This window comes from Sturnira hondurensis, unplaced genomic scaffold, assembly GCF_014824575.4.
Source record: "Sturnira hondurensis isolate 20B ecotype Veracruz unplaced genomic scaffold, ASM1482457v3 Scaffold0014432, whole genome shotgun sequence".
Classification (NCBI taxonomy): Eukaryota; Metazoa; Chordata; class Mammalia; order Chiroptera; family Phyllostomidae; genus Sturnira; species Sturnira hondurensis.
In genome coordinates, this window is record NW_028087063.1 from 1,042,335 (window position 1) to 1,058,827 (window position 16,493).

General features: G+C 39.1%; 1 protein-coding gene across 6 annotated transcripts in view; it reads right to left on the bottom strand.

Moving 5' to 3' along the window:
- Positions 1-3,908: 3,908 nt before the first annotated feature.
- Positions 3,909-16,493, bottom strand: part of CBLB (Cbl proto-oncogene B) — a 219,550-nt gene continuing 206,965 nt past the window's right edge. For all 6 annotated transcript variants that reach the window (XM_037063336.1, XM_037063340.1, XM_037063339.1 and 3 more), the window contains one exon: positions 3,909-7,454. In XM_037063336.1, coding sequence (XP_036919231.1) covers positions 7,195-7,454 — 260 coding nt within the window. In that variant the 3' untranslated portion in view covers positions 3,909-7,194. The remainder of the gene's footprint in view (positions 7,455-16,493) is intronic.

The following is a 16,493-nucleotide window of genomic DNA, read 5'->3' on the forward strand; positions in this document are numbered from 1 at the left end:
TTGCGAACACGTGGTTCCATTTTCTTCCAGCCTGTAAAGTTTCTGTTGAAAACTCAGCTGATAGTTTCATGGGGCTCCCTTGTATGTAAATAACTTCTTCTACCACTTTCGAGATTCTCTATTTTTAACTGATATTTTAACTATAATGTGTCTTGGTGTGGACTTCTTTAAGTTCATTTTTTAGTGGGAACTCTGTGCTTCCTAGATTTGTAGGTCTATTTCCTTTGCCAGGGTGGGGACGTTTTCAGCTATTATTTTTTAAATAGGTTTTCTAGCTCTTTCTCTCTTCTCCTTTTGAGACATCTGTGATGTATATATGTCGGCACTCTTGGTGTTTTGCAGAAATCTCATAAACATCCTCGTTTTAATTATTTTTTTGCTGTTCTGATTGGGTGATTTCCCCTACTTTGCCGTATAGGTCAGTGATTTGTTCTTTTTTATAATACATTACTGCCTCTTTGTCGATGTTCTCACTGAGTCGTTTTTCTCCCAAGCTCATTGAACATGTACATAACCATGGTTTTAAATTCTTATCTGGTAGATTGCTTATCTCCACTTCATTCAGGGTTTTTTTTTGAGCTTTATTCTTTTCTTTCATTTGGAATATATTTCTCTCTCTTCATATTGGCTGCCTTTCTGTGCTCGTTTCTACATACTAGATATATCTTCTACATCTTCTGGTCTTCAAAGAGTGGCCTTATGTAGAAGGTGTCTCGTGGGGCCCGGTGGCACAACCCTTTCTGGTCACCATAGGTGCTCCTTGGGTGTCCCACACGGATTAGGATGTGTGGATTGTGTGTGCTCTGCTGTTGTAGTTGGCCTGGGGTTGTCCAAGCACATCAGTGAACAGTGTTGACCCCAGGCTGACTGGCTCAGAGAACTGGCCACAACCACAGTGGACAAGCTGTGGTGAGTGGGGCTGGCCACACAGAGCAGGAGTTGCTTTAGCTGGGCTCTTGTGCCAGCTTAGAGCTACTGTTGTAAGATGTGCTGGTGGCGGAGCCGCTTTGGTGGGCCTCTGGCTCAGGCCAAGGGTAGCCATGAGGTATGTTGGCCAAAGGGGGTCACCAAGTATTCTGGCCTTGGGACCATATGGTGGGAGCTATGATGTAAGTGAACTCTGGCTGCCACTTGTGCCAGACTTGTGGCCACTTGATTGAAGCTACATTGTGACTTGAGGCCAGCTGGCATAGGTCCAAGGTATGGGGCCTTTTGTTAGGAGCTTCAGTGTGAACTGAGGCCAGTGTTGCTTGTGCTGGACTTGGGGCTGCTTGATAGGAGACACGATGTGAGCCAAGGCTGGCTGCTACTTGTGCCAACCCTGAGGGCCTTGTGGGATTTCAGTGTGAGCTGAGGCTGGCCACCACTTGTGTTGAGGGTCCAGAGCCCCTGGAATTGGCTCTGGCCAGGGCACATAGGTTGGGTGTGCTGAGGTGTCAGGGAAATGCTGATGTGGGCAAATGGTATTAGCCAGTTTAATGAAGAGGTACAGATTTTGTGCCCGCCTGCACTGGGCCAATAGGTGGGAGAAGAGCTTCACAAAGGAACAATGGCACCCATCAGTGCTCTGTCCCCTGAGAGTTCCCACTGATCCCTGCCCATCCACTCTCGCCCTGAAGTTAGTCAGTTTTTTTCTTACCCAGATGATCCAGGCGCTTCTGGAAGTGCTGCCTCTGTGCTGGAGCTTGGAGCCAGTGATTTTGGGCACAAATTAGGAACATTGTCTCAATCTGTCACTGCCCCTCACCTTTCTACAAAGCAATCCCACTGGTGCTCGAGGCCAGATGTTACTGGGATTCCTCTTCCTGGCACAGGCCCCCCCGGGCTGAGGAGCCTGGTGTGGTGCACTGGCCCCCTGTTCTTCAAAGGGCCCCTCTGCAGCTGAGATACTCTCCCATTTATTAATCACTACACCATGGGCGTGGGCTGACCACATCCCCGCCCTCCTACCCATCCTGGCATGGTTTCTTTATAACTTTTCGTTATAGGAAATCTGTCTTCAGGTGATTCTCAGTGATGATTGTTTTATTATGTCATTTTGATGTCTCCGTGGGAGGAGAGTTTGGGATTTACGTACTTTGCCATCCTGACCAGAGCCTGCCTTTGCTGCCACTGTGTCACTGCCTTAGGGAGCTAAGAGTAGCAGCCTTTTGAATAGACATGGTGTCATAACCTATGTATGGAGAGTTAAATATTCTTTTAGCTTCTCAAATGACTAAAGAATGGGTTTGAACTTTACCAAAACCAATTTTTAAATCTCCTAGCTTTAACTTTGTGAATCTCATTTTGTTAAATACTTGCTGGTCCTCATCCAAATAGCGCACAACATAACCAAGGCATCTCCTGTAACCACATTAGTGAGCAGGCTTGTAGGTCTCCTAGTGCTTGGGTGAGGAAAGCAGGATCTAAGACAAGACACTATTCCACACAGGGAGCCAGTGGCAGAGCTGAAGCCAGAGCTTCAGACCATTTCCACTACTTCATATTTACAAGTGCAATTTTTATTTATTTGAAATATTACATTGTGTACTGTGTGCTGGGCTCTATATTAGGAGCTTGGGCACATACAAAAATGAGACATTCCCCCTTTAGTAAAGAGCTGCCGTTGAATTGGGGCCATCTCTGAAGTCACTGCTACATCACACGTTAAGTACTATGATATTGGTGCTGTGAAATGTGAAAGAGATGCTCAGCTCAGCCTGAGATCATTCAGAGCCGGCACATGAGCTGGCTTTAAAGAGTTGGCCAGGCTGGAAAAGGGGAAAGTAAGAGCCAGAAGAACTAACATGTACAAAAACAGAGCACAGATGGGCAATAGCAAGCACAGCAGAAGTAAAAGGGGCTGGCTGGAAAGTAAGTTGTAAAGGGGAATGCAAGCAAGGAATCCCAACCAAAGGAAGCCATAATGGGTTTTAGACCCAGAAGCAGCACTGGGTTTGAATTTCAGAACCTTCATTGTTTCTCACTAGAGTGATGGAGGTCAGTTAGAGGCTATTTAAAACTCTACAGAGTCGTAATTCAGATCCAAAGAGATGGTAGCGGAAGTAGGGATGAAAAAGAAGCAAAAACGGGTAATTAAGAATACTGCCCAAATTTCCCTTGAAAAATCCAAAAGACAGACATTAAGCAGAGTGAGAATTAAACTTCCTTCAGCCTGTTGCCTATCATTTGTCACGGCGATTTAACACCCAGATTCCTCTCCAGTATTTCCATGGTTACAGTTCTCTCTCATCTCCAGCAAGCGTTTCCCACTCCTACAGTCCCTGGGACCTCACAGCGCCTGGCACTGCCCTTTACCCTCAGGTGCCGACGTGCCCTCCCAGTCTCTTCCCTGTTCCTTAGACCCCACTACTTCCTGCTGCTAAGTAACAGTATTCTTATTACATGTGCTGTTCCTAGGAAAAAACCTTTACTTCTGGAGTGCTTCCTTAACAACAAAAACCTAACTCCTCGTTTAGGCTGACAAAAGGCTATTCAGCTTTACATCTTGTCAAACTTCCCAGCAGAAATGTATCATACACTGCTTTGCTTAGAAGAGGCAGGACTGTGATGGAAAGGGTTAAATGCTTTAATGCTAAGTTCCTTGCATACAGTGAGGGCCCAATAAAGGTTCCTAAACACTTAATGGTATGGGGTAGTTACTTTTCATTACTTTGTCCAGTTAGCTGTTAAATGTCTTTTGCTTAACACGAAGAAGAAGAAGAAAAACAAATTGCTCTGAAAGAAATGTTTGTGTCTATTTGAAAAGAAAATACCAACTCTGTATTTAGTTAACATTCGTTTTATAAAATACCTTAAAAGAACAGATAAAGTACTTGAGTTTACATAACCAGAATTGAAAAAAGGATAAAATATAAATTAATTGAACACATAACTATTTTGTCACATTAGACAAATTTTTAAAAGGCATTTAAAAAATAAAACAGTAATTGGGAAGAAAACCATTCACTCTATTGCTGTCTTTTTCTGGAAACGTTTCCTAGAAGCACTAACATTCCAGGTTAACAGGCAGTACCTGTATTGTTGAAAACATTCTGTAATTTGCTTCCAAATCTGTCAGCTGAAGAGAAAAAATTAAAATTTTAACCAGGTTAGATAATTCAGTGCAAATTAAAGCTTCAAGTTGAACATCCAAGAGGAAACAATGTCCAAACTGTAGGAAATACTTCTGGGACTAAGAGAAGAAAAAATTCACATTATAAAGAAATCTTTGCAAGTGTTCTTGTGTGAAATGTTTACAGATGGGCCCTCTGAAGTTGCAGTCAGGGTCTATTAAGAGTATTTGCAATGTGAGCAAAAGGAGAAATGGTTACAGAGGGCTTAAAGGTCATCTTTGTGGAAGTTAGCTCAACTTACCCATAAGCACTGCTCTGATTCAATTCCAAAAAATTTGGCCAGGGTATTACAGACACTGAGAAGAAATTAATTTATGGAGAATAATTTACTTGACTATCATTGAGGATAAACTATTTTACCCCCAGGACACACTGGGGAAAGGAGAGTTAATGTGTTAATTATTAGGGCCAAAAAAATAGAGGCTAAAAAAACATATTATTAGGTCTTGAGGAATGGGAGAAGTGTCTAACTTTTTTGGATCACAGTGAAACCAAGTTGGGATCATTACCAACCATTAATGGGCAGTCATTTTTATAAATATAAATATTTGCATTTAATTATTTTCTCAAACATTTTTCTTGGAGTTTGATAAGCCACAGGTAATAGGGAGCAGTGGGCTTTTCATGACAGTGTCTGGTATATCTTCCCTTTTTCTCTTTCATACCGTGGAAGTTTTCATCCATTCTTTATAAAGATAAAGCCAATGGTTGCTATTGCATACAAGATCTGGAGATTTGGGTGGAGGCTAGTAAGTTTTCTTTGCAAAAGAGATTCAAAAAATTTTTTCAGGTCTAAATTTAATATTATTACCATCAGTCACTTCTTTTTTTCCTAATTCTCAGTTGAAATTTTCACAGATTATTCTGCAATTGTTTGAATAAGAATGTACTATGTTCTAAAATGTGTATTGTGCAGCCTTCCCTAATCCTTTAAGTCTGTCATAACAATGTCATCACATTGAAGTCAGAACCTTCAGATTTTAGACTGTACCTACAATCAGCAAGTCATAAACAAGCCAAAATATACAGTGCTATTCCAATGTGACATCAGAAACTGATCAAACAACTGAAAAACCATAATGACATAATATGGAGTTCACAAAGCAATGGAGAATCGGCCAATATAATTTTAAAAAGTGTAAAAAAACTGCAGTCATATACCTAACTCACAGGAAGAACAGCTAAGGCAAGTTAAAAATTCCCTTCCAGGGACATTAATCAGCTCAGCATCACCTGAAGAAATTAAGACACGAGCACAAACTACCCAGGCCTGTGACCCCTCAAGTACCTCATATCATGATAGTGAAACGGGTCAGGTAAGGGCAGGCACTACTTTGCAAAGGAATGCATTAGTTCCCCTCCCAGGTCAACCTGGGACCACACGAGTCTCAAAACAGCATCACTGCCCATGGATCTGCCAGATGACTGGCCACGCCCTTTCAAGTCCTGAAGAGAGGTTCAGCATCACATGCACCTTTCTACATCACACGGTGTGTGAAGTTGAGGCGCAGGAGAGACATGCACAGTTCTGCAGTCAGGTGGCACTTAGAACACCTTCCGTGGATTCTCCTGGTTTACAGAGACCTGGTTTTGTCTTATTTCTCCACTAACTTCTCATTAGGCAAGAAAATAAAAGCAGATTGCCTGAAAATTCTGAAGCTTTGGTGGAAACCTTCCAGACTTTCTCCAACCGAGAGACTTTTACCATCAAAAGCACAGATAAAACAAATCATTATACTAAAATCAGCCTGTAAGTTTGTGCTTTGAAAACAGTGCCAAGCACATCATAGATACACGATAAATATTTGTAATTATTAAAAGTATTAATATGGTTTCTGAAGAACCAACCTCCATTTTTCAAATAAGGCAACATTATAAAATTTCTTTCACCTGACCGGATGGAGCTATGTGAAGCAATGAATGAATCTACAAATTAAATATGAACTATAATTTGATTGCAGAGAGAAAACTACTAAGGATTTTGAAAAAACAAAAACAAACATTGCCACAGTAGCATTAGCACTTAACAGTGCATGAAAGGTTTAATGTTTCCACTGCAAAATGACCTGGTTCCTAACTCTGGTACGTACCAGAGTGTAATCACTCTAATAGGAAATGAACTCTGTTCTACTTGGGAGAGGTATGACCACAGTTTTATCTGAAAATTATTACTATGTTCCAGGGAGACAGCCCCCCCATTTAGCATGCCTCAGAGTAACGCGGGCACATGTACCAGGGACCCCACTATGGAACTTCCACGCAGCATCGTCATGTGCAAGTGTGTTTCCCCCGCATCTGCGGTGGTTGCTCTCTGAATGTTCAGATGTTTACAGCTGTGACACCCCGGGGTGACAAAGATGAGTGCAGAAGATTACAGATCCCAGAACTTACACTACAAAGGGAAGCTCCTCTGTATGATATGAAAACACCTTAGAAAAGGCAGCTCACTGAGAAAAATAAAATGTTTTATACATTCAGATTCTCCCCATCTCTCAACAACAATGGTTTCCAAAAAAAGACTCAGTAGTGAAGGCCACACACTTTTTTTTTGCATTAATTTGATGTTGAAAATCAGAACCTTTAAAGCATCTTGTAAATGGGAGAGATGAGACCTGGTGGGGGTGGAGGCGTGACGGGCGAGTATGAGACTGAGCTGTGCCACGTGGACAGCAAGGGAGTGGCGGGAAGTGTTACAGCAGACCTGACCACTCTCAAAGGGTCCGCCAAGAACACAGTACAAGTATCAAGAAAACAAAACTAAAAACAAACTGCAACTTCGCCAACTTGTAAACGAGGAAAAGCATTTCACAGATTTGAAGTTCAAGGGAAGTAAACGTCTTTAAATTATTTTTGTCAGTTCAACCCTGATTTAAAAGTATGGCTAGCAAAAACAAGGAAGCCGCAGCCATCGACGTCCTGAGCACACAGCGTCTTCTGAGAAGCCGCCCTTTCCAGCCTCTCTCAAAACGCCAGGTGAGGACGGGACACCTTCCTTCTTAAATTACAGCGCACTTCTCTGCTTCACACTCCTGGAATCTGCGAGGCTTACTTTCCATCTGGGTGTCGACAGTCCTGGCTGCTATAGATTCAGACGTGGGGAGACTGGAGGGGGGAAGGCAAATTCTCGGAGAATGCTGCGGGCCACTTCGACGTTATTCTGGGCTATCTCTAAGGCTCTCTTCACCTCTTCAAACGCATAACCCTCTCCCATCAGTTTTGCAATTTTTGCATCGACATTTTCCAATGCGGCCTCAGGCCCGTGGGGTTTTCTGTGGTGAATTTCTGGTGCAGTCCTGCGGGGTCGTGGTTTAGGAGGTCTGGCTGGTGCTTGTGAACCATCTGTGTAGATTTTAAAGAGAAATATCATTTAAATAATGAGATAAAACACACGATAACATTAGTATGATCACATTGTTTTACATGAAAACCTATTTTTCATTATCTTTACAAATAAATGTCTTTGTTTTTTTATTTTTATACACTATTGTAGGGTAGGTTATATTTCCCCCATTCTGAGCATTAGAAGACTGAGGTAGAATGTGCTGAAAATTGAACTGAGGAATCAACACTCATTTATTTTCAATTTTCACATCGTATTTTTCAAGCCTTATGAAATAAGAGGTACAGAAGAAAAAAATAAAAACTGTCTGAAAAAGACAGGCTTTCACCTTGGCAATACAGGTTCTCCTTACTCGCCGGGTGGGGGAAGGTTCTTGGCAAGTTTCTACTAGATGGGACTCGGCTACAAACTCACAGACACTCCTCACGGACACCCCCCACCCTCCATCCCGCCCACCTCCCAACAGAACCGCTCTGAGAAGCATGCTTTGTACGGTCTCCACCTCATGTTTCAAGTTAATAATGCTCTAAAGTGATGCCTTACTGACCCCAGGGAGGGAAATAAGAAATGAAGATGCTTTGAGTCTACTATTTGTCAATAGGTTGAACAGAAATATTTTGCTGAAATAGTTTATACAGTTTCCAACAACAAGAAGTTTTGCTTGAGAAAAAGCTAAGCCACCTGAAACAACAGCAGGGGCAACTGGGTTCCAGATCAGTTTCTCAAAGTTAAACCGAGTGACCACTGACCATTGGTGACCACTGGTGCCCATGAGTGGCGAGTAACTTTATTAAGAAAAAGGAAATTAATTACACACCACTACTCCATAGAGATATCATCAGGGCATTGGCTAATAACTTAAGAGGGTACTTTTTTGTGGATTCCCATATATCTGTATTGAAAACTTTAATTCAGAAGACTAGATTTTTAAAAAGATTACAACAAAAACTGTCATTTTATACCATGAAATACATTATGGATTCACACTACATAAACATCAACCTTTATTTCATTTTCTTCATAGCCTACATACAAATGCCAAATGATAAATCCAAGGACACAGGTAAGTAAGTGAGCAGGGTGAGCCTAGGACCACACGCCCTCTGCCTGTGGTCCCCGTCCTGCCCCTCCTGCTCTCTGCTGCCTGCCCAATTCCCCCACGGCTGCAGGAGATTCTGCAAATGGATATTTTCAATAGCAATAAAATCTAAATCATAAAAATTACCTAATACTTTATTTCATATTTTCCTAAGTATGATACCTTCATATTGTACTAAGTATGATATATTTCTATGAGAAGATAACTTGTAAAAAAATCACCCTATTCACAATTTGGCACCATCTACAACATACACAAAATAAAGGCATCCAGGATGAAAATATCTGGTTCCATACCAAATTGGACTATAGTCTTATTTTTAATTTTCTCTTTCTTAGAGAATACTCAGTTTAAAAAAATTATATAGTAGATACAACTTATTAAATTATGCTCACATATAAGAATGCATTAATTTGTTTCTTCCTAAGTTCATATTGCTTCTTGCTGTAACTAAACATCTCAAATTATTATGGTCTGCTAAATCACATTTTTTACTGTTTTGAGGTTCCATTTATTTTTCTATTAAGTTTTTCCACTATGTCATACAGAGATGAATAAATTATATTTTGCTTCTAATAATTTCCAAAAAACTATTAGAAATTCTAGCAAGCCTTCCTTTAATCAGTGACCACAGAATTTATACATTGAAATCTCATCTGTACTGATACACTGAGAAAAGTCCTAGAAAAATCAAGTCTAAATTCCTTCTTTTCTGCTGGTAATTTTCTAAAGTTTTTTTCTAATATTGTTATTTTGTTTGTGGAGAAGGGCGCCTGAATGTCGAGCCTCTGTGTGCAGATGGGCTGTGTGTGCACTGCCCATGTGTGAGGGCCAGGGCGCTGTGGACAGGGTGGCTGGGGCTGAGGTCTTAAGATTTAGAACTCTGCATTTAATAAACCCACGGACAATGTCTTTGATCTTGATGGATGGCACTAAAAAAGATGGCACCTATTAGAAACTCCAAGAAACCCATCCGCTCCGTGAAGCGTCTATGAAGAATACTGGCCAAATGCAGTGGAATTTAGGTGACTAATTTTATTTAAGAGAAAGCTATACACTTAAAAATAAACAGTAAATGTAATCTAGAAAACCTACATTAACAGGGAAAATACTCACGATGATTAAATCAAATCTCTAGTGAGAGTACTGAAAGTAGCTCTCATTCTGGAATTGGCATTTTCTTGGTACATAAAATATATTTAAAACATCAAATACAGAAAATAATTCACATAACCTCGGAAGGGAATCATGACATATTTTAAAGGCATCTTAATAAAAATAAAACATTCCTAAAGCAAATTTTTTTCAATAGATGGATTTCCCTTTTAAATCCAAAACATATTTAATCCTAGTCCTCATTGCCTTACCTAAAAATTTACTTCCCCTAAAGAGTGATGATGTCTCTTCAGAACCCTACAATTAAGCGCTCAGAGGTTGAACTGTATCAAGTATTAGGCCTACATACGGAAGTGAAATGGAATCTATGTTGCAATATTTTGCGATTTACTATATATAAAGTTCTACTTATCACCGAATGTTTATTTAATTTTTATTATCTTAATTTTTTGTTTGACTGTTTGGTCAGATGCATCTCAGTTTGGCTACTAAAATTTTGAGTGACTTTGATTTAAGCAATTTTATAATTGCACTCTCCAAATCCACCCATGAGTCTCCATTTTTAGAGTTATTTACCCCTTCTCAGTCAGGTAGTTACATGAATGAATTAACAAAATGTTCAGTGTATGTGCTGAGGAGCCCATTAAAAAAATAGGATAATGAGTTCATATTTATAATGATCAATGCTATCCTGGAAGCAGCAATTACTGTATTTTAAGAGGAATATCAGTGAGATGTGGACAGAACAAACACAGAATTTGTTGAGTGCATAATTCTACAGAAAGCTTTTAGGCAAGATCTTAACAAGATCTGTTACAACCTGAATAGTATAAGCTGTTGTAAAAAAAAAGAAAAAGAAGAAAGAGGCAGACCATTTCCTTGCTGGTCATTAGAGCAAATCTCTTAAAACTAATCTCTCTTTTGATACATTTCTTCCCAAAGCTTATAAACAGCGTTCACTGCCCCCACTTATTCCCACCCCTGCCCAATGTCTAATAGTAGGAGACGCCAAATCCTTATTCACTTTAAATGTGTGGGTAATAGAGGGAAGCAATGAAACAGAAGATAAAACTATCTCACAATTCCCAAGTTATTCTATTGTAGTTTGGCAGTAGATGCCTACGGATTTTTACCACTCTGCGGGAATTTCTATACCTGAATAAACATCACCCTTAAAAACAGTCATTGGAACAGCATGTGTTTATTCTAGTGGTGTTGTCCGGGCTTAAGGTATTTTTAAACTCCTGTGAGTAGTGGCAATGGTATCAAAATAAGTGCAAGGATATAGTGCAAACTATAAATAGTACATTTTCCCAGGGCACCAATTTTATTCAAGGATGAGACAGTGTTAGTATTTTTTAATACTGAACTGAATACAGATATATCAAGGAATAAAATGCACAATTTGCACATATTTTTGAGATAAATGAGACTTTGAAGCAATTTCCTACATGTGATCACCCACTTTTAGTTAAGGCCTTAGTTCCTATGTTGTTCAGAGTTAACCACTTAGGTGTGGAGAAAGATTTGAGAAGCACTGACTTAGGGGACAATCTTGACTGAATTTTCATTTTCTGAGCCTGTTAAAGAGCAAAGAGGCATAAAGAAAAGTCCTGGCTGGCTGGAAGGCCTGGGAATTAGCCTGAAGACAATACGATTAAAATAACTCCTTTAGTGATTACTGCACATAGTACACTTTAAATGCGACGCTATCAATCCTCAACAGGCCAAAAATTGATCCTTGAGGGACAAAGAATGATCTTAGACCCTGTAAGGGTTTGTGGCCCTCCAAAGAGCCACAGTGCATAGAAGTATGTCACAAATCTGTGGTTATAAACTTTCAGTGTGTTGGGGGGCAGGACTGAACCGGGGGGAGGCCTAAAAAGGCCTTTAGCTTATTTTAAAAAAGTGGGAGACGTGGCTGAGTGTCTGCATCCACAAGAGGGGACGGCACCTCTACCCCAGTGGCTACCAACTATTTTACCAGGAGGGGCCCTTAGATTTTCCTTCATTGTCTGAACTTTGGTGGGTTTTTTTAGTCCGTATTTGGAAAGATGTGTCTAGTAAGTATCTGTTATCATTAATGACATTTTCTTTCTGTTATATTAAGTCTTATTTAACAATAACTACAACACCAAAAGTTATGTATTTTTAGACAAAAGAAAACCCATTTAATGTTAGTTTTCTTACATAAAAAGTGTCCAAGCTGCCCAAAGCAATCTGTAGATTCAACACAATTCATATTAAGATTCTAATGACATATTTCATGGAACTAGAACAAATATTTCAAAAATGTATATGGAACCTCAAAACATACTGCATAGCAATAGCAATTTTGAGAAAAAAAAAAGAACAAAGTTGGAAGAATCATGCTGCCTGATAGCAAAATATGTTACAAGGCCACAGTAATCTAAACAGCCTGGTATCGGCATAAAAACAGACACATAAACCACAGAATAGAGAGCCCACGTATAACCCCGCACCTTTACAGCCAATTTGTTTGACAGAGGAAGCAAGCACATACAAGCGACTAAAGACAGTTTATTCATTAAATGGTGTTGGGAAAATTGGACAGACAAGTGCAGGAAAATAGCTTCAGATTTCCTCTGCTATTTAGAGGTCTGAGCTGCTCACAGATCTAAGAGGGGGAAACGCTGGTTTTGCAGATACACGAAGCATAGAGAGCACACAGTGAGTGGCTTCCTAAGGTCAGGTGAAAAATGACCAGCACCCAGGTACTGAAATCCCTAATACAATTTTACAATTCTAATACCCTCTTCCATCTCTTTGTCATTGCTGCTATTCCTTTGCTACTATCTTTACTAGATATTCACATCGGGCATCTCCAAACTCTCTTCAACAACTGTTGTATGCACCCACAATTATTATTTTTATTTTCCAATTACAGCTGACAGACACCATTGAATTAGTTTCAGGTATAAATCACAGTGATTAGACATTTATATAACTCATGAAGTGATCACCCTGATAGGTCTAGTACCCAGCCAACACCGGTCTACTTCCTAAGCTGTACTTTACATCTCTGGCAAGTTGCACTTCTGAATCCCTTTGCCTGTATCACCCAGCTCCCTATCCCCTCATATGCAAACCATACATCTGTTCTTTGTATCCAGGCATTTGTTTCTTTCATTTGTTCCCTTATTTTGGTTTTTAGGTTCCACATATTAAGTGAAACCATATGACATTTGTCTTTCTCTGTGTGACATATTTCACCTAGCATAATAATGTTAGGTCCATCCATGTTATTGCAAATGGCAAGATTTCATTCATTTTTATGGCTCAGTAACATCCCATTGTGTATATATCCACATCTTATCTATTCTTCTATCAATGGACATGGGCTCCTTCATACCTTGACTATTGTAAATAATCCTGCAGTGGGGTGAACACAGGGGTGCAAGTCTTTTTGAATTAGCATTTGGATTTCTTCAGACTAGTACCCAGAAGTAGAAATACCAGGTCATGTGTTGGTTCCATTTTAAATTTTTTGAGGAAGCTCCTTACGATTTCCCATAGAGAATGGACCAATTTACAATCCTGACAACAGTGCACAAGAGTTCCTTTTCCACACGCTCACCAACACTTGGTTGTTGATTTATTGGTGATAGCTGTTCTGACAGTTGTGAGATGATATCTCATTGTATTCGTAATGGACATCTCCCCAATGATTAGTAATGGCGAGCATTTCATTGGTCTGTTGTCCATCTGTATGTCCTCTTTCGAGAAATGTTTATTCAGGTCCTCTGCCCATTTTTTGAAAACCAGATAAAATTCATCAGTAAAGCAAGCTGATCCAGGGTGTTTGCTGGGAGTTTTTTTTTATTACTGCTTTGATTTTGTTAGTAGTTACCAGTCTGTCTACATTTTCTGCTTTCCCTAATTTGGCATTAGAAGATTTTGTTTCTGAAATTTGTTTTTCCAGGTTGTCCAATTTTATTGACTATAATTCTCTGTATTATTTTCTTATAATCCTTTGTATTTCTGTGGTGTCTGTCACTTCTTTTCTCTCTTTCGTTTCTTGATGAGTCTGGTTAAATAAAGGTTTAGCAATTTTATGTTTTCAAGACCCAGCTCTTAGTTTTATGTTTATGTTTTCAAGACCCAGCTTTTAGTTTTATGGACATTTGTATGTTTTTTAAAAAAACATTTAGTTTATTCCTGCTCTGATATTTATTATTTTCTCCCTTCTACTCACTTTGGGCTTTGCTCTTCTTTTCCTATTTTTTTAGGTGTAAGGTTAAATGGTTCGAGATTTTTCCTGTTTCTTGAAGTACGCCTGCACTGCTATTAATTCCCCCCTTAGAACCGCCTTGAAGCTGCATTCCATAGATTTTGGGCCATTGTGTTCTCATTTTCATTTGTTTTCAGGTGTCTCTTGATTTCTTCCTTAATCTCATCATTAACCCATTCATTGTTTAGTAGCATATTATTTATTCTCCACATGCTTGTGTGTTTTTTCAGTTTTCTTCTTCTGATTCCTAGTTTTATACCACTACAATAGAAGATGCTTCATTGAACTTGAGTCTTTTTCAATTTATTGGAACTTGTTTTGTAGCCTAACATGGGTCTATCCTGAACAATATTTTATGTGCATTGAAAAGAATGCATCTTCTTATGCTTTTGGATGAAGCGTCCTAAAAATATCCATTAAGTCCTCTGGTATGATGTCTCATATAAGCCCATTTCTGTCTGGATAATCCACTGATGTCAGGATGATGTTCAAATTCCCTACTATTGCTGTATACTGTTAATCTCTACGTTTATGTTCTGTATATTTACTTTATTAGTTGCAACTATATTATATGTGTAGATATTCATAAGAGTTACACCTTCTTGTTCAATTGTTCCCTGCATCATTAAGGAATGTCCTTCCTGTCTCTTGTTACAGTCTTTGTTTAAAAGTTTGTCTGATGGATGCATTGCTACCCCAGGTTTTTTTCCCAATTGCATGAAATACCTTTTTCCATCCCCTTATTTTCAGTTGGTGTGTGTCTTTTGATCTGAATTGGGTCCCTTGTAGGCAGCATAATATACAGGTCTTGTTATATCCGTTCACCCACCCTGTGTCTTTTGATTGGAGCATTTAGTCCATTTATATTTAAAATAATTATTAATAGTTAAGGAGTTAGTATTATTTTTTTGTTTTCTGTTTTTATACTGTTCTCTGTTTATTTCTTACTTGCTTTTCACTCTTTCATGGTGATGACTAATTTCTATAGTGTTGTTTGGTCCTTTTCTCTATTTCTTTTTTATCTCGTAGATTTTTGGTTTGTGGTTACTATGTGCTTCATTTACAACAAGCTGTGTTTTTAGCAATACATTTTAAGTTGATGGTTGCTTCAGTTTGAATACATTCTAAAATCACTATCATTCTTATCCATCCATGCATGCTTGTTTTGTCACTATTTTTTTACTTCTTTCATGCATATATTTGTGTGTATCCCTTAATTTATTTGCACATACTATTTCTACTTTTGTCATTTAACATTTATACTAGCTGTATAGTTGGTTGGCCAACTATTTTTCAAGATTAGAAATTACTGGGTGGGGATTTTTCAGGGAGGTTTTTTTTTTTTTTTTTTGCTGTGTTTTATATGTAATTTTTTTTCTGGAACAGGTTTGGCATTTTATTTTTTTTCTTCTTTTCTTTTTCATGTACTGTTTTCTGTCTTTTACTCCCATCCCAGCCCACCACCCCACCCCCATGCTCCCCACCTCCCTCCCATTTCCACCCCCCTTAGTTGTTGTCCATGTGTCTTTATACTAGTTCCTGTAAATCCTTCCCCTTTCCCCCCTGAAATTCCTTCCCCTCTCCCCTCTGGTCGCTGTCCCCCTGTTCTCTATTTCGGCGTCTTTGTGTTTATTTTGCTTGTTTGTTTTGTTGTTTAGCTTCCTGTTAAAGGTGAGATCATATGGTATTTGTCTTTCAACACCTGGCTTATTTCACTCAGCATAATGCTTTCCAGTTCCATCCATGCTGTTGCAAAGGGTAGGAGCTCTTTCTTTCTTTCTGCTGCATAGAATTCCATTGTGTAAATGTACCGTAGTTTTTTGATCCAGTCATTTACTGATGGGCACCTAGGTTGCTTCCACCTCTTGACTATTGTAAATTGTGCTGCTATGAACATTGGGGTGCAGAGGTTCTTTTGGGTTGGTGTTTTAGGGTTCTTAGGATATAATCCCAGCAGTGGAATTGCTGGGTCAAAGGGCAGGTCCATTTTTAGTTTTCTTAGAAAATTCCATAGTGTTTTCCATAATGGTTGTACCAGTCTGCGATCCCACTAACAGTGAACTAGGGTGCCCTTTTCCCCACAACCTCTCCAACATTTGTTGTTTGTTGCATTGTTTATGATAGCCATTCTGACTGGTGTAAAGTGGTATCTCATTGTGGTTTTAATTTGCATCTCTCTGATAGCTAGTGATATTCAGCATCTTTTCATGTGTCTCTGGATCCTCTGTATGTCCTCCTTGCAGAAGTGTCTGTTCAAGTCCTTTTCCCATTTTTTTAATTGGGTTAGTTGTCTTCTTAGAGTGAAGTCGTGTGAGTTCTTTGTATATTTGGGAGATTAAACCTTTGTCTGAGGTATCATTGGCAAATATGTTTTCCCATACAGCTGGTTGTCTTTTCATTTTAATACTGTCTTCTTTAGCCATGCAGAAGCTTTTAATTTTGATGAGATCCCATTTGTTTATTCTTTCCTTTATATTCCTTGCTCTAGGGGACATATCAGTAAAAATGTTGCTGAGTGCAATATCTGAGATTTTCCTGCCAATGTTCTCTATGTAATTTTCTACTTAAATA